At 44.3% G+C, this 20,135-nt stretch overlaps 1 protein-coding gene across 1 annotated transcript in view; it reads right to left on the bottom strand.

The window, feature by feature from the left end:
* ERICH2 (glutamate rich 2) overlaps positions 1-20,135 on the bottom strand; it is a 255,391-nt gene that overhangs the window by 32,781 nt on the left and 202,475 nt on the right. The window contains exon 11 of the mRNA XM_069225316.1: positions 690-747. Within this exon, the coding sequence (XP_069081417.1) occupies positions 690-747 (58 nt within the window). The remainder of the gene's footprint in view (positions 1-689; positions 748-20,135) is intronic.

Below are 20,135 nucleotides of genomic sequence, written 5' to 3'. Positions count from 1 at the left end.
GAAAAAAAATTAGTTACTTACCTGTAACTTCAGTTCTCCAGTATTGGTATCTTTCATAGATTCACATGCTTGAATCATCCCTGTCGTCAAAGTGGGAGTCCCACAGTACATTAACATAGCAGTATATATCATTACCATAGGCATTAATGGCAATGAACAGTCTCTTTAATAACATATGCATGACCTTTTTAAAAAAGGCCCAAACTTGACATGATCAATCAGGTGACAGCAACCTCTAGAACACTCCCAAGAGAGGATGATTCCTTCAGATTTTTTAGCACAAGTGGGAATTGAATCCCTAGTTATAAGGAGAGCCTCTCAGGGGAGGAGGGTGGGTCACATGTGAATCTCAATATTTTGTCCTCGATATTCTTGTACTGCGATATTCTGGGGGTTGATATTCATTAGTACGATCAAGCGTTTAATGTAATCACTTCCTAACTTGGAACAATTCATTAACACTTGGTTTCGTTTTATTATCTTAACAATGATTCAAAGATGAGTGTAAAGATTAAAAAGGGTAAAACATCACAAAGAGGGTATGCATGAACGAAAGAAGCACACGCAGTTGAATGGCTTAATAGACACAACAGTACTCATTTCAACCTATGAAGTGTGTTTCATATTTATTTATTTAAAAAGTTGCATGATAAAAAAGGTTAAACGGGCTGCTAACGTATGCTACTTACTCATTTGGCAAAGTTTACTTGCTAGATTGTAGTCTCGATCCATGACAGCTTTCAGAAACTAAGAAACAAAAATATTTAACATCAGTACATTATTTAAATCCAAAAACTGGAATAGAAATGTTTCTAACTTTGTTCTGAAAGCTGGATATGACTGCCTGAACTGCATTACATTACTTTGTTTACACTTTAAAGCGCTCTTACAAGAGAAGGCCTACCAAATGAAAATCAATCTAACCCTACCTCAAGCTGCTTAGCCTCACCATATCTTCTCTGCGTGAAACATGAAACCCTAAACGTGTTTCTGCACCTTTGGATTTCGTCAGTACCTAGGTCTATGTTTAATGGACAGTAAAGCGTGTCTACTCTTCACTACAGCGATTTACAGTAAAATCCGAAGGTTGTGAAGTAAAAGGCTACAACTTTTCTAGTATACACATACTACCTACGTGTGAATTAAAGAGAAAGCCACATACAACTCTAAGCAAAAATGTTAGTGCCTTAAATATTAGCCACCGCACAGCTTTACAAGATTGAATAGCTAGCATTTCTGAAATAACTTCGACCAGTAGCGCCTCAATTCGTTTTTGTATGTGACCAGGTCATGAAAATCCTTGTCTAAAGTATCTCCATGTTTTTTTGAAGTCTAAAATTAAAACACTTAAAATTTTGGGGGTTAATACCAAAACATTTGTAGGTTACTTTTAGGTTACGGCAATTTGATTTTTCACGTCTAAATCAAAATAGAGCCAGCAAGCTGATCTTTTAAGATCCCAAACTGGGCACAGCAAGTTGGGGGAGGGGCTAGGAAGATGCAAGAGGCAAAACTATGTTAAAATTAATTTAACGCTCCATGTCTACAAAAGAGTTTGCCTTTCGTGCTTTAATTCGTGGAAATATTTTGGCTCTTCTAACCATAAGTGTCCAAAAATTGCATAACTGAAACTTCAGTTTCAAAGTCTTGCTTTCATTGATATATCACAAGACTGGCCTAAAGTGAGACCTGGGGCAAAGCAAATTACTGTTAACAGACATTGGTCCAAGTTTAATTTAAAAACTGCCTTTCTAGAAAAGTGAAAATCTGCAGGCAATATTGAATTTGCATACGCATTTTTGGACTGTTTAGTCCATGCACATTCCATGCGATAAGTCAATCCTGCCGTGTTTAGCTTCTTTGGATCACGAAGTTACAGCAAATGACCATCATTTAACCAGGGCCACTGGAATAATGTGACAGGGAAGTAACAAATTATACAGCAGGGTTGACTAAATTATGAGGTTAAAAAAAAGGCAAATTATGTGGCATAATGTGACAGATTTTTTGATAGTATTACTTTATTATTTTGTAATTGTTTACTCATGGCAATGCTGTCTTGGCATAGAACTCACCTCATTAGTACCAGTTTAACAATCAAAAACATAAATAGGCAACTGAAAGATGAACAGTTAACCTTTACAAAGAGTCTTCCAACACGAGCAAGCACATATCGTCACCTAGTAGTAACTTTTGATCTGTTTGACCTACAAATAATGTTTTTTGTTAAAATCTGCAGGTTATACAGTAGGGTATGGATTATGTGGCAAAAGAGGCAAATCTTAATTATGTGAAAAATACAGCAGCAACAAAATCACATAATGCCAGTGGCCTTGCAAATAATGTACTGCCAAAGCACTTATAAACAGTCCAGCAGACATAAGTCCAAAAACCTTAACATTAATCACTGCCATGCGTTAAGTAGCGCTCTTCTTCTTACAAGTGTTAACACAAAATCCCCAATCCCGCCATTATGCAATACTCTTCGCTATGTTTGGCATCAGCAAAAGGAAATAAACCCCATCTCTGCTTTTAACCACTCCCCAATGGCACTAGGACCTAACTGAAATATATATTACTTACAAAGACATAGCATGGTTAAAGCAATTCAGGTACACAACTTTTGCATGCTTAACACAACAAACGTCAACAAAGGCTGTTGCTATCTTAGATAAAATGGGTACCAAAATCAGGGTGGCTAAGACAAAGGCAGATGCATAGGGTGGTGACTTAGTGTACAGACGTGTCTAGGACAAACAGTTCTCAATGTGTGTGGTGCGTAGGAAGAGAGAAACAATGATACAGGGTGATTTTGAATGCATAATGGACTCTACTAAAGCACCCAGAAGAATAGTAAGAGTTAGCAAGGTAATTAAAAGAATGCAGAGAGCCTTAGTACTTGTGGCTGTCTGGTGATATGCTCACCCTAAACAGCGAGGGTATATGTTTTACTTGAATGTGATCATAAGCTAAAAATGTATGCCTAGTGAAAAAGATTGAGGGACAAAAATGGAACAGGATACTCATAATGGAGAGAACTCATGCAATAACTATCCAAAATTCTGCCGATAATGAGGCAAGACAAATCAGCAACCTGTTCCGTTAAGGGCAGAGATTGGTGATGAGATGAGGAAAAAAGCTTCTGCTCAATTCTTGCATTATAAAGACGAAGAATTGGAATATGGGGAATCCATACGGAGTCTGTTGACATATATAAAGTTCAAGTTCAAGATATTCATAGCTCAATAGCCGAAATAAAAGACATACATGGTCGCTTGATTAGGGAACCAAATAAGATAATTACTCAATTTAGTGCATTTTATGAGAAACTTCACACCGAGGATGGTCAAGGTTCACAGAATTATAATGAGGCATATGTCCAGGACAACAACCTGCCTCGGCTAAGCGGAGAGATTCAGTCTATGTTAAATAATGAGCTGACCTTGGATGAAGGTCTGTGTGCAATAATGTCATTAGCATCGGGTAAAGCTACGGGGGAAGATCGATTACCTAGAGAGTTTTATAAGACTTTTGTTGATTTATTAGCCCCAATGATAGTACAGATAGCAGCTGGGATCGAAGAAGGCGGGGAGATACGATCATTATTGAATTTAGTAAAAACTGCTATATTCTTTAAAGAAAAATAAAACCGCTAATGAATGTGGATCACATTGGCAAATATCTCTGATAAATGCTGGTGCCAAAATTTATTATGAAGCACTGGCAATTCGACTGTCTAGAGTTATAAAGCAAATTGTAAGCAAAGAGCAATATGGGTTTATCCCTGGTCGGGATGCTTCTGAACATATCAACATGGCCATTGCATGTTTGATGTCCTTAATACACTTCATGCTCCAATTGGTATTACTTTATTACATGTGAAAAAAACAATTGACCGTGTTTCTTACAAGTTTCTCTGGGCAATATTAAGGCACACGCACTTTCTCAAAAACGTACACACCTGATATAAGCTTTATTTGAAGCACCCAAGGCTGCAATACCTTCTAAGGGGTTAATCTCACAACCTATTAATATCCCTAGGGGTACGCAACAGGATTGCCCCCCCCCAGTTCTCCATTAATATTTGCCATTTATCTGGATCCTTACATAAGACAGGTACATTGGAATCAAACTGCAACCTGTTGTATTAGATGGTATACAATTTAAGATCTCAGCATACCTGGATGATGTGGCAATATACTCGTCTACAGTACGAGAGAACATGAAAGACATTGAGGATGTTGTGGAACAATTTGGATATGTTTCTGGGCATAAACTGAGCATGACTAAAATGCAAATGATTATCAATTATAAGAAACTGTAAAGTAAGCAACTTATTTGGGTGTCAAAATGTGTCAGCAGAGATGAGCAATTTTTCCCCCCATTAATTATGAACAACCATTGAGAGATGCTGTTTGACAATTTCAGTCCCGGAAAAAAACTCCCTCACACTGGGTGTAACATTACAAAAATTACAATTTTACAAATCCACTCCTGGTCCCAACCTCATTCTGCAAAAAACGAGATGTCGTAATTAGCCAATTCTTATGGAAGTATCAGAAACCCCATAAAGCAATCTTGTTCCTGAAACTTTCATCTGGAAGTGGGGGCTGGGCATTACGATATTTCAAATCGTATTATTGAGCTGCTTTGTTGCAAAAAGATTCTTGCTTAATCACTGATCACCCCAAAAGCAGATACAGGCAAATGTTTCAAATGTGATACAGTACCCACATAATAGTGTTTTATTAAGGTACTTTGAATCAGGGTATTCTACAAGGGTTAAGTTTAAGATCGACTTAATCGCACAAGTTATATGGAAAGCTCTTAAAAATACATTTCAGACCCCTCATATTAATGCTTAAACCCCTAGGTTTGGTTATTAATCTTTCCCAGGTGTGTGTAGGGACCCCTACTGTTAGATATGGGCTCATAAAGGTATCAAGCATGTAGGTCATATAATAGCTGGTGGCAGTCGCTGCTTGTGGAAGGGGCGGTGCGTGGGGGGAACAAATATTAAATGTAAAAAAAATAAAAATAAACAAAAATTAAAAAAAGACACTTACCTCCATGCTGCCGCACTGCTCCTCTGACTCCTCTGCTGCAGGCTGAGGCACAGGCTCCCAGCCTGCCCTGCAGCCATTCCTGATGCTGCTCACAGCAGTGTCAGGATTGGCTGGGAGTGTGCAGCCAGGGCGCTCCCAGGCACCATGAGAGCCTGTCCCTACTCTCTCGAGCAGGGCAACACAGTGCTGGGCTGGAGAGAGCACACTGCGCATGTGTGTCTGGCCGGCCACAGATGGCTGGCCAGACACACATACGCTTTGAGGGTGAGTGCTGTGTACTCCCCCTCACTGTTTGTCACCCCATGCCCCACCCCTTTACAAGGAAACTATAATAAATACAGTTTATCGTTTTCTTTTAAAGGTTTTGTAGCTGCTGGCGGAGGGGGCAACGCTCCTCCGCCCTAACGGAGGAGCTGACCCCGGCTGGTGGATCATTATGCTCTTTTAATAAGTTACAAGAGAAGTTCTCTATTCCTAAGCATCATTTTTTTAAAATATTTGCAAGTCAGGGATTACTTCCACAATATTGGCATATTTGAGTTATGGTCTGATTCAGTACCATTGTTGGAAAAACTTGTCAGAGAGATTGCCGGACTATACGTCAGACACATTTTTAGCTGCATTTGAGACGATCTAGATAGCATTTCAGGCAAATAGATTAATTGGGATCAAATATTAATGTGAAGGAAATTGAAAATGTTATACAAAATCACATAAGATATTAAAGTGCTCAAATCTGCACCTGCAACAATATAAGGGGATTAATCAGCTATATTACACATGTATAGGTTACATATATGCAAAATGTCGTCCCACTCGAAATGTCCAAGTTGTGTTATTTGTTTTGTGCAGATGATAAACATATGTTTGTTGCCTATCCGTTGCTAGTAAAATATTGGTCAGAAATTGAGAGCAAACTATCTAGGATGCCTGTTTGCAACATACAATTGACTGTACAGTGTGTTATGCTTGGCACAGATACATATATTCCTGTATATCTTAGAGATTTTGTATATATTGCAATTGTAATTCCCAGACTTTGCAAAGCACGCTATTGGATGGGAAAGAAACCTCAGACGGTAAGACAGTGGTAGGAAAGGCTATGGCATTTTTATATGCTAGAAGCTGTCATAAAAGAAATAAGAGTTAAAAAAGCTTGACATAAATTTAAGGAGATCTACAGTCCAATGAAATGTTGTGAAACACTGAGGATCAAGTAATTGGAAGGAATCAAATGTATAACACGTTACTGTAAAATGATATTGTGGGCATGTTAACGTATTGGCTGTTTCACTAATATTAGTGAGGACTGAACATAGGAATTCTTGCTAGAGGAGATGAAGTATGAAACATTTTGACCTCTGTTTATGAACCAAAGGTTCATTGTTCCCTTTCAGTGGTTCTTAGTCTTGTTTTTAACCTTTGCATGGGCTTTTTCTCAATAATAAATATTGTCAGTTACTAACCCATAGCTACTTTTAACGTTGCATCCCAGCCTACCCACTCTCCCTCAAAGTTAGGCAGAGGGCAACACTGCCGTTCTACACTAGCCAGTTTGAGAAATAGATTGCTGGCAAAGAGCCCCCTTGTCAGACCTATAGTACGAATACCAGTGCTGTGTCGATTCACCTAAATGTAAACCTTAAAAGAATGTGAATACCACTGTGATCCAGTCTAAACATTTATGCCATGAAATAGATGATATCAGCATTTAAGGAGGAACATGGTAACAAATATTCTCAAGAAACAAATCTTAGTAATTACATTTCACCCATCTTCTACAAAGATTTGTAGGGTAGGTTCATCATACAAGTCAGGAAAATATGGGGAAATGCTTAAAAAACAACAGGCATTTGGATACCCTAAATTTATAGACACATGAAATTATTATATTCTGAAATAAAATATCCTCACTTTTACCATCTATTTATTCTCTGCCTTGTTGAGTTGCAGAAAGTTGTGCAAGCCAAGTGAAAAAAAAGTTGTGCATGCTGAGGGACATTTTACAGGGTGAATAAAAATGGAAACAGTGAGAATTCTCACAACTGTGAGTCTCAATTACTCAGAAATCCAATACATTTAATTACTTAACAATATTAATTATTGTAAGGGGCGTGGCCTACTGCTGGGAGATGGCGGACGTCTAATCTCCTAGCTCTGGAGGGGCCGCTAAAATTCTCACAGAAAAGTGTGCCACCTCCGGACGACACATCAACCGCAGACGTCCGCTGGGCTGGGAGCGGACCCTGGATGCTATCCGGTCGCCGTCCGTGATCCGGAACAAGCGCGGACCCGGGATCGTCCCGCCGGCGCCGGGGTGGACTCGCGGCCTTCCTTGCCGCGTTGAGCCAGGGCCTCGAGTGAGCCCGGGGTCGCGGCCTGACTGGCGCGAGCGGATGGGGCGACCCCGCCCATTTAGATCCCTGTGAGGGGGACTGGGGCTGTCGGGCCTCCCCGGGAGGCGGGACTGAGCGGCGCCCGGCCCTGGGGTCGGCGGATGAGATCAGAGGAGCCCGGTGTGGACTGAACCCTGGGATCGGACCCCAGGGAAAAGTGGGGAGCAGGAAGCAATGTTGAGCATCGGCGGGGGCCCCAGCAAGAGGGCGCCTCTCGGGGGAGCAACTATAACAGGAAATTTTACAAAAAAAATAATAATAATAAAAAAAATAAAAAAAGGAAAAAACAGAAAAATAGGAAAAAAGCGCCACAGAAAGGGAGGGGCAGAACCCCAAAAAACAGAAATAAAAAGAACAAAGAAAATAAAGGAGGAAACAGAAACTGCCCAGCCTAGAAAGAGTGGCGGACCCAGAGGCTGTTATTGGAGCGGCTGAAGATGGGACCCAATGAACGTGCGGAGGGTGAGGATTTCTCCGGCACTGCACTAGCGGGCCTAGCCTAGTGCCGATCTGGGCCCCGGGGATCGAGCCTGAGTCACAAGACTGCGAAAGGAAGTGGGCCAGAGAAGAGGCTCGAGCCTGCGCCTGGGGGTGCAGTCCTCCCCGCCCGCCCGGCCGATGCCCCCCAGGGCCCGTCATAAGAAGAAAACCGTGGACACTGCATCCCCACCAGAGCGCAAAGAAATGGAAGAACGGCCCCACCTGCAATCCAGCGTCCAGGAAACCCTAGACAGAATACTAGGGGCGATTGAAGATACAAAGACTACATTACAACATGATATCAATGAAGTAGCGGTCGAAGTGGGCCTCCTAAGGACAGAACACCACAAACTGGCGGACAGGGTCAAGGAAACGGACTCCACATTGGCAATTGTTGAACCGAAACAGAAGGACCTCGCGGCTGAGGTGACCTCCCTGGCGGCTAGAGTAACACGCCTAGAACAAAGGGCCGAGGACGCGGAGGGCAGAAACAGAAGAAACAATGTGCGTGTGGTGGGCCTTCCTGAGGGAATCGAAGGGTCCAACATGGTGGACTTCCTGGAAAAATGGTTTAGCACAACGGTTGCGCCCGGATGCCTAACGCCCTTTTATGTGCTGGAATGAGCACACCGAATGCCGTCGAGACCTCTTGCCCCCGGTAGGCCACCCAGAGTGGTGAGTGCCAAATTGATGCACCACAAAGACAGAGACATTCTCATACAGAAGGCCAGAGAGATGGGCCCATTCAAGGTAGCAAATGGGGAGGTGACGCTATTCCCGGACTATACTCTGGATGTACAAAACAAGCGAGCCTCATTCCTAGCAGCCAAAAGGGCCCTCAGAGACGATGGGATTCAATATTCATTGTTGTATCCGGCCAGACAGAGTGATACTGGATGAGAAAACCACTTTCTTCCAAACTCCAGAGGAGGCATGGGAATGGCTCGAGAAGCAGGGGCTCCAAGGGGGCAGGCCCGTCGGCGAGAGAGCGACTGCGGGCCGAAATCGCTGTGCTCGTGAGACGCGACGACCTGGGAGTCGACCGAGGCTAGCGCCAACACAAACACAAAAGGAAAAAGACAAGAGAGCGGCTCTGGAGGCTGCGGCCCGAGTCGGCGGTGGAACCTCCCCCCCCGGGGGGCTCAGGAGAGGACTCAGATGATATTGTGGTTTCTTTGGCTGGTGTCTCGGTCTGCTCGACGCAAGCACCTAGGGTGACCCCGCAGACCACTGATGATCTTGGTTAAGCATTACACGAACGGACCTGGCGACACGGCACAGCAGAGGAACATGCGGCCCCTCCGGACTTGACCGCCCCCCCGAACCAGTACCTCGCTGGTCTAGCTAGCCTGGCGAGAACTGTAGCTATAATGTTGAACAAGTTGCACTGTTGCGTGATTTTCTGGGCTACCTGCAGGTTAGTAGGCGCCCTGGGGTGGGGGAGTTGGGTTTTACAGTTATCAGTTATTTTGGCTATATGGGTGGCGACACATAACAATAGTAGTAAAGGTTCCAAACATGGGTAGGAAAAGAGTGGTAACCGGGGGTGGGGGCAAGGACGGTATTATCAAATTACAGCGACTATTCTTATTACTCAGGCCTCCACCGGCTGCACACAAGAATTGATAGAATAACATGCACCACGGGCCTGGCGCGTTATGTGACCCACGCAGAGTACCTTGGCCGCACACTATCAGACCATAACCCCTTACTGGTGACACTGAGTATTCGGGGGACAGGCCCCCAATACCATCGTGGAGACTGCCCCCCGCTGCGCTGGAGGATCAGGCGTATAGAGAGGCCCTTCGTTCCCATTTGACAGAACATATCAAGATTAATAGCGGATCTACCGAGTCTAGGGCCATCGAGTGGGAAACACTTAATGTGGTGACGAGGGGTTTCTGCCTGGGCCAGTCGGTGGGGGTGAAACACACACTTGAAAGGGAACTGACCTCCTTAGAGAAGAAAATACACGAATGGGAAGTGAGACGGGATACTGGAGCCCAAGAGAATGAGGAATATAAGCGTGCCCATAGAGAACACTCCCACATCGAAGCACAGCTTAGATGCCATAGCACACAAAAATACCTAACATCAGTACAATCAGAGGAAGGTAGGTCAGGGAGGCTGCTAGCTTGGCTGGTACGCCCGGGTGGAGGAGGAGAACCGATCACGAGTGTACAAGACAAAGAGGGAATTTGCAGGCGAAGCCCAGGCCCAATCAATGAAGCTTTTAGGGGATATTATATGCACCTATATAGGAAACCCCAGGACTTAGGGGCTGAAACCTTTCGGGATTTCCTCCAGCGAATCGCTCTCCCGACCTTAGACCCAGAGGGGAGAGACAGTCTGGGGGGTCCGGTAACAGCGGAGGAGATAAGCGAGGCCATATTGCAATTAGCTCCCGGGAAGACCCCTGGTACCGACGGCCTTCCGATGGACTTTTACAAAAAATACAAGACACTGATAGTGCCCCAACTAGCTGAGGTATACGCAGAGGCTTTGCGACGAGGAGAACTACCAGGCACACTGCGTGAGGCCTTGGTAGTGCCGCTACCCAAAACCAAAAACAGGGAGGCACCAGTGACTGACTTCTGCCCTTTATCAATGCTGAACAGCGATTTTAAGATCCTCAGTAAGATTATGGCTAACAGACTACTCCCCCGAATGACCGCACTAGTGCATGCAGACCAAAATGGTTTCGTTCCTGGCCGCAGCACATCGTTAAACTTGAGGCGGATCTTTGCTATTTTACATATGCCAGAAGCAGAGAAACCATCCACAGGGGCCCTTTTAGCAGTAGACTTCGAAAAGGCCTTCGACTCGATCAGGTGGGATTACCTCAGGGCTGTGATGCTAGAGATGGGACTAGGAGAAAATTGGGTGAGGTGGGTGGACCTACTGTACGCCTCCCCGCTGGCAAGGGTGAAGACAGGCAGAACAATATCTACTACATACCCGGTATATCGAGGAACCAGGCAGGGATGCCCCCTATCCCCACTGCTATTTGCTCTGGCAATTGAACCCCTAGCGGCCAAACTGCGACAGGACGGAGTCGGTAAAGGAATTAATTGGGGCCCAGACGAGCATATCATCTCCCTATACGCGGATGACATTTTGGTGTATTTAAGAGATAGACCCAGTGGCCTTCCGTGGGTTTTAAAGAACCTAGAGGACTTCGGGGAATTATCGGGACTTCACCTTAATCGAAGCAAAACATTTGTATTCCCTATATTGCCAAACAACGTATGCCCCGAAACGTGCCCAAGAGATGTGTGTTGGGCCCCGCGGACCTTTAAATATCTGGGGATCCAGATATTATTTCATGAGTTGGCCGACCTCCGAGATGGTAACCTGGGTAGAGCACTCCGGTCACTGCGCGCCTCAGTTGGGTTTTGGCGATCACTGAAACTAACAACAATGGGCAGAGTGGCACTGTCTAAAATGGTGATGCTTCCCCGTCTCCTATACTACTTTGCTAACATCCCGTTGTGGGTCCCTCCTGCATGGTTTCGGGAATTGAACGCTTTGCTTCGGGAATTGATATGGGATGTGGGTCGTAGGCGCACAGCACTGTCGACTATGTGTAGACCGATGCAGGCGGGGGGCCTGGGGGCTCCTGACTTTGAGGCATACTACCTGGCATCCCAACTGCAGTGGGTGGCGGGCTGGACAGTGGGCAGGGGGCAGCTGGACCTATTTAACTCCCATGGCGTGCTGGACATAGACCGAATAATAGCACGTATGATGGGGAAAAAGCTCTCCCCTATCGGGACAACTTAATGACTAGCACTGCGTTAGCGTGCTGGAAAAGGTGCATGAGAAGAACTGGAGTTAGTCCACCCTACTCTCCGGTGCTGCTGTTACCGGTTTTAGGAGAGGAGCCGAAAGGAGCTGGACTTGGGGGACGAGAGTTGGGCGCAGGGACGGATGCAGGAGTTACGACAGTGGGAGAACTCTTTAGGGGAGGTAATCTACAGAGCTTCACCGAATTGGTGGGAAAGGGAATCCCTCAGGGTAAATTTCTTTTGCACAGGAGACTAGTGCACACTCTGAAGGACCATTGGGATACGATTAATGCGGAACCCGGGGTCCACGGATTATTACACCTCCTACTAACCTCGGGGGAAGAACCCCACTTGATTACGAAAATATACCGAGCCCAAATAGAGGCTGCTCTGGACCCCATGCGCGGGCTAAGGGAGAGATGGGAGAAAACAATCGGGCATGAACTAACTGAGTCAGACTGGAACAGAGCTCTGGCCCATCCCCGGAGGATATCGCGCAATACCCGGTTACAATATATCCAATATAACTATTGGCATAGAACATACCTTACCCCTCACCGACTGTTTCGCAAATATGGGGGATCCCCCAGGACTTGCCCCAGGTGTGACAAATGCGAGAAAGACTTTGACCACATGATGTGGCAATGCAAAGTGTTACAGCTGGGCTGGAAAGCAGTTATAGAGCATGTCAGGATTATATGGCACAATTCTACCGTTGACCCCTGATGTCTGTCTGCTGGGTCTGAAGACAAACATGCCACAGTGGAAGATTGAGGGTCGCTTCCTGGATCTTGCCCTGGCTCTCTACAAGAGATTAATCACAAAGGGGTGGAAGGCTTCTAGCCAACCCTCACTGGCTGAATGGAAAAGCGTTGTCACAAGGTGGGCCGGGGCGGAATTACAGGTATTAAAGACGGAGGATGCAAAGGGGATCCGGCAGACTCCCATGGCCCCAGGGTGGGAAGAACTAATGATGAACTGGGTTACCACAAGAGAAAGACCACTAACTCCCAATACAGCACCAACAGAAGCAGAAACCTGAGTGAATACGGAAAGTGGGCAGGGGATTTCCCCAACAATACCACTAAAGCAGAGGTGGAAAACATTAAGGGAAAAACTAGTAAAAGACACAATCAGCTCATAGCAAACTGCAGGGAACAGCCTGGAGAGAAACATAAGTTGAACACAGAGAGCAGTAGCAAAATACACGAGTAAGATTGGCAGTCCCCCCCAAGTAAAACCCTATCAGGGAGTCACCCCAGCCACCCAACACTAGTTCCACCCACAAAAGCCATTAAGTATGTATATAGTTTAATGTTGATTTGAAGCTGTTATAAGTACATGAAAAACGAACAGGTAACACAGCACTGCAAGTACCAGACACCCATAGAAATCCACGCTGGGACCATAAACCTAGCAGATAACAGAGATCGACAGAGCCATGGGTGAGTGTTCAACCACAACACAAGATATTTATAAACGCAAGTACAATGTTATATCCTTTTAAATAATAGGCATAACAAGAATAAGATGTTTCCAACAATGTGATTAAGTGATGTAAACAGCAAACTGTGAATAAAAATATATAAAAAAAAAAATAAAATTATTGTGCTTAAACATTTTCAATAGATGAAATAAATGAGTTAAAATTGCGCCTGTTTAAAGATGGAGTTTAAGTAGCAGATGATATGGTGGAATATTTTGGTCTCACTCTGATTTCCTATGAAGATGATACACAGCTTGTTATTTCATATCGCTGATGAGGGCAACAATCTGGGGAAATTAAGGAGCTGTCTTTCATCTGTGGCAGGCTGGACGGGTGACAACTGAAGTAAGGCAGAAGTGATTGTGGTGGGAAACAATCCACAGTTCTGGACTTCAGTCTGATTCTTGGCCCATTTCCCAACTTGAAGGTGACAGTAAAGAATCTTGGTATCTGGTTGGGTGATAAATTAACTTTTGAATCTCATATCGGGAAGCAGTGTGCCTATTCCTTCAAACTTCTGAGGGGCCTTAGGAAGGAACTATAGACACCTGGTACCTCGAAAACTGTGGTCCAGGCCATTAATATATCACATCAGGAGTATGGAAATGGTCTATACCTGGGCATTTTTACAGACTTTAGTAGAACATCTCCAGAATATTTGAAATGAGGTGCTTTGTCTGCTCTTATACATTCCCAAATGCCACTGTATCTCCTCTCATCTACAGGATTTCCACTGGCTCCTCATTGGCAAGTGCAATGAATTCAAATCCCTCTGTTTAACTTTTTGTGCTTTTATTAGAACACTGGACAGGTCTTTCTTAGGCACCTGACTGAGCACTACACTCCTACAAGAGGCTTGAGATCTTCCAAGGGTGGACTTGCTTAGGTGCCCAGGATTATAAGAGCCGGACAGGAAGAATGATACTATTGTCACCTGGCCTCAAAATGTTGTGGAATTCCCTTCCGTCTTATCTGCGACTTTTTTCTAGAAACTGCTTCACTAGGACAAAGACTTGGAAGTTTTAATCTCCTATGATCTGTCTCAGTTACAGTTTGTTGGCAATGCTGGGAAGCATACACAAACACACATATCTATCTATCTAAAAAAATCAAAAGGTTAAAGTAACGCAGTTAGGTGAAACTTTCAGTGAAAATAATGTTTTAAACAAAAAAAACACTGAAAATTAACAGTTGTAGTTCTCTCTACTAACTATAACTCATTCACTAAGGTGACTATAACTTGTGTCCCCACCATCCACAGGGTTGTCCTCAATTATTTCATTTCATATGTAACAGTGATGTTATCAGTTATGTCCTTGAACATCTCAGGAGGGATGTAATATGTGGGATAATTAGCTGTGCATGGTGAGGGGGCAACTTATAGTTACCTTAGGGCACGAGGTATAGTTACTAGAGATATTGAAATATTCACTGAACTATAATGTTACTTTAATCCTTGTATTGTCAGTGAATGTTCAGGCTTTTTTAACGTAAAATAATATTTTATTACGCCATGCAAAGCCAACCCCTTGCCATGCACAGCCGCAGGCCCAGTAGCCAACCCCTCATAAGCAAGCAATTCCACACTGTGCAAGGCCTGCAGCGAAGCGCCCCGCGAACAGCTAATGTCTGGCCGTGCACAGCCTTGGCTGTGTGCAGCATGGGGTTGGCCGCAGAGCCTGACCACGGGAAAACCCCCTGCAGGGAGCCAATCCTTTCAGCTGTGCACAGCCTGGGGTTGGCCACAGAGCCTGGACAAACACCTCCACAGGCAGGCAACCCCCTCTGCAGGGACCCCCATTTAACGGGGCTGTATATATATTTTTTTTTGTTAAGGGGAGGGGGTGGGCAGCCCTCCTACCCGAGCCTTTAAAGCCCTGCCAACCCCATCCCTGGGGGATTTTTTTTTTCCTTTTCTAAAGGGAATGGAAGCATACAGCCTCCCACCCCAAGCCTTTACGGCACTGGGAACCCCCACACCCAAGGGCCTTTATTTCCTTTAAGGGGAGGGGGACATGCAGCCCTCGTCCCGGAGCCTCTTTGGGCTCCGGGGACCCCATCCCTGGGGTCATTATGTTTTATAAGGGGAAGGAGTTATGCAGCCCCCTTCCCTGGCCCTTTACTGGGGATGCACAGACCCAATCCCCCAAGGCCTGTCTTTTCTTATGGGGAGGAGGGCACACAGCCACCTCCCCGAGCCAAGAGTGACCCTAGGCACCCCATCCCCGAGGGCCTCAGAAAGATTGCACTGGTGCCCTTTTGTTGTACCCACATTTTGGACTTTAGCTGTTTCCTTTAGGTTGCACATTGACATTCTTAAGTGACTTAGCAGGCCTTCCTGAAGTAAGGCGAACGTCAACCCTTAAGAAGATATTTTGAAAAAGTGCTCCGGGGTCCCCGCAGGCGGGCGGAACTATTCAACACTTATGACTACACATGGAAATCCCCTACGAGAGAACATGAAAACTACATGCTCCCATAGTGGGATCAGAACCATCTACGGCAGGTCATTAGGGGGCAAAAGTCAATAGGCAATACTGCTGAGCTATAGCACTTTACTGTAGTAAGCCATTATTTTAGTCAAATATCTAGAATAAAGGTGGGATCCAAGAACCCCATCTGTTATGGAGGAGCATATTACAATGCTCTAATAGAAATATGAGGAAAACAACAACAATTATTGGTTCAGAACTAACTCGAATAAAAGGATGTCAGAGGTAATTCTGACACCTCTGAAATCATTGATGTCATAAATAGATATATAAGCATTGAGTGTAGTAATCAGCAAGATAGTACTAAGTTACTAGAATCGAAAGTGTGGAGGGTGAAACACACCCCAGTAAGTTAAGAGCTGCGAAAGCCTTTAAACCAATGTCACATGTTTGAGATACCTACAGTCAGGATGAGAAAATCAAACTTGTAAAGAGAAAAGCAGGTCAACACACTGAAGGCCTAAAATAGGTATTCAGAACAAAAAAAAACACGTTAGTTGAACTGAATCTACAGAAGGAGTTGCAACCTATAGAAGAGCAACCATTGTTGAATATAGGAAATACTGTTCCTACAGGACATAGGAGACAAACTCACTAGAAGGTGTAAGACAAGGGTGCCTACTGCCTTAATTATATACTAAAGTATGTGGGCAGCTTCTGAAGAAATTAAGGTACACAACAGGAGGAGACATTACATCACCTGACAGTGAGAGACAAAACACACCTACTCCCTCCATTATACTAATGTACAAGGGTCTCTTCCAAAGGAAATGAAGTACACAGCAAGAAGGGAAAATTCCATTATGAGTGAAGGAATTCAAATAATAACACCAGAACTACCCCCGAGGGGCTAGAAATATTATAACACTGTAAAATAAAAGTAATGCAATTTGAGAACATAGTAAACTTGACATATAACATAGTGCATTCAAATTAACAAGCATCATTGCCATGTGGGGTGTACCCTCAGTGGGCTGCTAGAGGCCAGAAGACTACCCAGTGGAGGGGGTGGCAGGGACTGAAGCATTGGCTGTGACAGTCATCGGTACCTTGCATGAACAGGCCCACATTGGTTCTAGTGCCTCATTATTGCTCACGGAAGCCCACGCCTGGTGGGCCCTGCAGCCCTAGGGACTCGATAATAACATGTACTGTTGTCAGACCGGTACAAAGCCGGAGCGTCTCGTATATATCATGGAGTCCATGCTCTGACCTCGGAAAGAAGAAAGAAAAAGCAGCAAGAAAGTTTTCCGCTGGTCACGTTCTTCAGAAGGCTTCCATCCAACACTGCGCTCATGTTCAGTTGTCTGTAGAGTCAGAATGACAAGTCATCTGACCACGCTGCTTCCGTGCCAGAAATCGAGCTAAATCCATTGCTGCTTTTGGTAAGGTGAAGATGTTCTGTTTGCCATCGTGATCAATTCAAAGGCGGGCCGGATAGAACAAAGCGTACTCAATGTTGGCTGCTTGCAATCTTTTTTGACTTGCAGGAACTCCCTCCGGGCAGCTTGTACCGCCCTGATGAAATCCGGGAATGAGGCAATAGCATTACCTTGGTAATGTGTGGATTGCTTCTGCTTGGAGAGACAGAGCACCGTGTCATGGTCTCGGTAATTTAGGAGTTTGGCGATGATCGGCACAGCGGGGCGCCCACAGACATAACCTGGATGCAGAATTGCATTTTCATCTGTGAGGACTGTCCATATTTAAAACGGACCACTTCCTTCTGCCATCTTATATCTCCCTCACATATGCTGAAGTTTTGAAACTTAAGAGTGTTGTGCAATATGTTTGTAATTTTGTTTTATTTTTTTGGCAAATGTCATTACTTTGGAAAGAAAACGTTGAACATGTACAAATACCAAGGGACACAATGGGAGAGGTTAATTGCATAAAATAACTTGAAATCATAAGTTACTGTTTTAGATGTATTTATATTGTTGAAATGGGACAAGTGTAATGTACAACTAAAGCACTTTAGTAACTGCACTTTATACATGTATATATACATGCATTACATACTTTAGGACCATTTAGCTTAATGCATCAGGACTTTAGAATTATGTATTTCCAGTTTTTAGTCCTTGTGCCCATTGCCCATGTGATGAATGTGTATTTGGAGATAAGATCGATACACTGCTCCTTTATTTTGCACAGGATGGCAAAAGGTAATTGTGTAATATTGCCTGGAACCAACTTTTGAGAATGAAATCGATGCATTGATATTCCAGCACTTCTAATGGGTGGAGTGCAATATGTAACTAAAATATTACAGCAAATGCACTTTACATACATGTATCAGAAGCATTTCAGAATCACTTAGATCAAAGTACTGGCACTTTTTGAATGATGTGTTTCTATCTCCTAAATCTTTCTTTCAAAATCTTTATTTTGGCAGCAAGAGGCAGCCATAAAAGCACAATATAGGTAGACAAAACTTCCTTAAAATGGATACAAATCACAATCAAACATTAATTAAGAAGAAGATAAATACACTGTAAAAGACTCAGAGTAAACACGTGCAAACTACCAGCAAAACACTATGGTAATCCATCAAAAAACAATTTGTTTTCTCCTCCTAATCGCACATTTAAAAAAGAAGCAGCAGCATAGCGCAGGGGAATTCAACGACTGCAAATACAACAAGGCCTCTGCACATTTTTTTAATGCCACTGACTGATTAATGGGACTAAAAAGTTTTTAGAAAGGGACATATATTATTTGCAAAAAGGATGAAGAGAAGCAAACTATGGAGGTGAAGACTCATCACAGGGACAAATTAACACATTAGTATAATTAAATTGACACAGTGGGAAACTCGAATGCCACCTTACTAAGTCCAGCCTAAATCTTGTTAAAATGACTGTCCCAAGTGGTATCCATCCAGGACAAATAGGGTTCCAATGGGGGGTAGATTGCAAACTATCATACTCCCTTACGGAAAATGTGGCTGCTTTAAGTTCCTCTCTATGCAGAATATTCCTGGTTGTAAACGCATTCCCAAGATGTATCAGCCTTGAATATACGAGTAGGGGGGCAGAAAGAAGCTTGGGTCTTCCCAGATCAGTCAGTTCCTATTTAATATAGGACAACCAAGGGATAACTAAGCCTCTGTCACAAGCAAGGCAATGCAAGAGTAGTTTCCTGTTCAGGCCTGTGCGTTGGTTCACCCAAATGGCACACCAGAGTGCCAGAGGGGCCAGTTTGCTAAAATCTTCAAGCAACCCAACACCAAGTTCCTGATGGACAATATCAGACGTACCTGATGGAGGTACACCCAAGAGGCAGCGCAGGGCCCTATTCTCTTCTGTTTGAAGGGCAGATATGTTAGAATAGCCCCATATGCCAGCCCCATAACTGAGTATAGGGAGATATTAGCTCCTAAAAACTTCCAGCAAGGGGAGGTCATGGGTTTTCTACCAATGTGCCAGGCTAACCTATAAATAAAACCAGTGGCACTGGAAAACCTCTGAGCTGTTTTGTTCTTACAGGGAACCCACTTGCCCTTGGCATCAACAACCACCCTAGATATGAAAATTCCTGTGTGGAAACAACCTGATGATCTTGAAGATAGACATGTCTTTGTTTCATGGATTTGGGCCTGCAACACATAGTGTAGGTTTTGAAATGGTCGGTAGACAGGCCCAAGGACCCCATGAGGCCCACAAATTTCTGGACTAGAATGCTTAGACTTATGTGAGTTCTACCCATTAGGACAGCGTCATCTGCAGAGAATAACAAGGGGACTTTTTTCCTGCCCACCACTGGAACGTCCGCCTCATGGGCGGACAGCATATCCTCAAGGCAATTGATGTACAGCAGAAAAAGTATAGGGGCCAGTACACATCCCTGGTGAATGTCCTTCCCCAACAGGAAGCTGGAGGTGCACTCACCAGATGGGCTATACCTAACAGAAGCTGATAAATCAAAATGGAGTGCACGCAGAAATTAAACTAATCCAGAGTCTAATCCCAGATAACTCAGCATGTCCCACAATGTAGGCCTAACCACACTGTCGAAGGAACTAGACAGGTCCATAAAGGCCAGGTAGATAGAGCCCTGCTTTGCAATGGTGTACTTGCTGACAAGCAGGTGAAGATTGAGACATTGCTCCACTGTGCCGAGCTCCTCATCTAAGCCGTATTGGGCCCCTGACTGTGAGTTTGACTCAGTGACCCAGGACAGCAAATGGTCCAAAACAACCCTCTGAGCAGTTTTGACAGCAGAGTCCAACAGAGATATTGGGTGATAGCAGTTGGGGGACTGCAGGTCACCTATTTAAAAAAATAGGGGCAATGGTGGCAGTATGCCATGAGTCTGGAGGGCCACACAGCATAAAGGCATTAAAACAATTACAACAGCATGGGGCCCTACAGTTCCATAGGGACTTCATTCGGTCCTGGGGCCTTATTAGATGGAGATTTAGC

The sequence above is a fragment of the Pleurodeles waltl genome, chromosome 3_1 (genome assembly GCF_031143425.1).
Source record: "Pleurodeles waltl isolate 20211129_DDA chromosome 3_1, aPleWal1.hap1.20221129, whole genome shotgun sequence".
Classification (NCBI taxonomy): domain Eukaryota; kingdom Metazoa; phylum Chordata; class Amphibia; order Caudata; family Salamandridae; genus Pleurodeles; species Pleurodeles waltl.
This window is presented reverse-complemented; position numbering and strand designations above follow the sequence as displayed.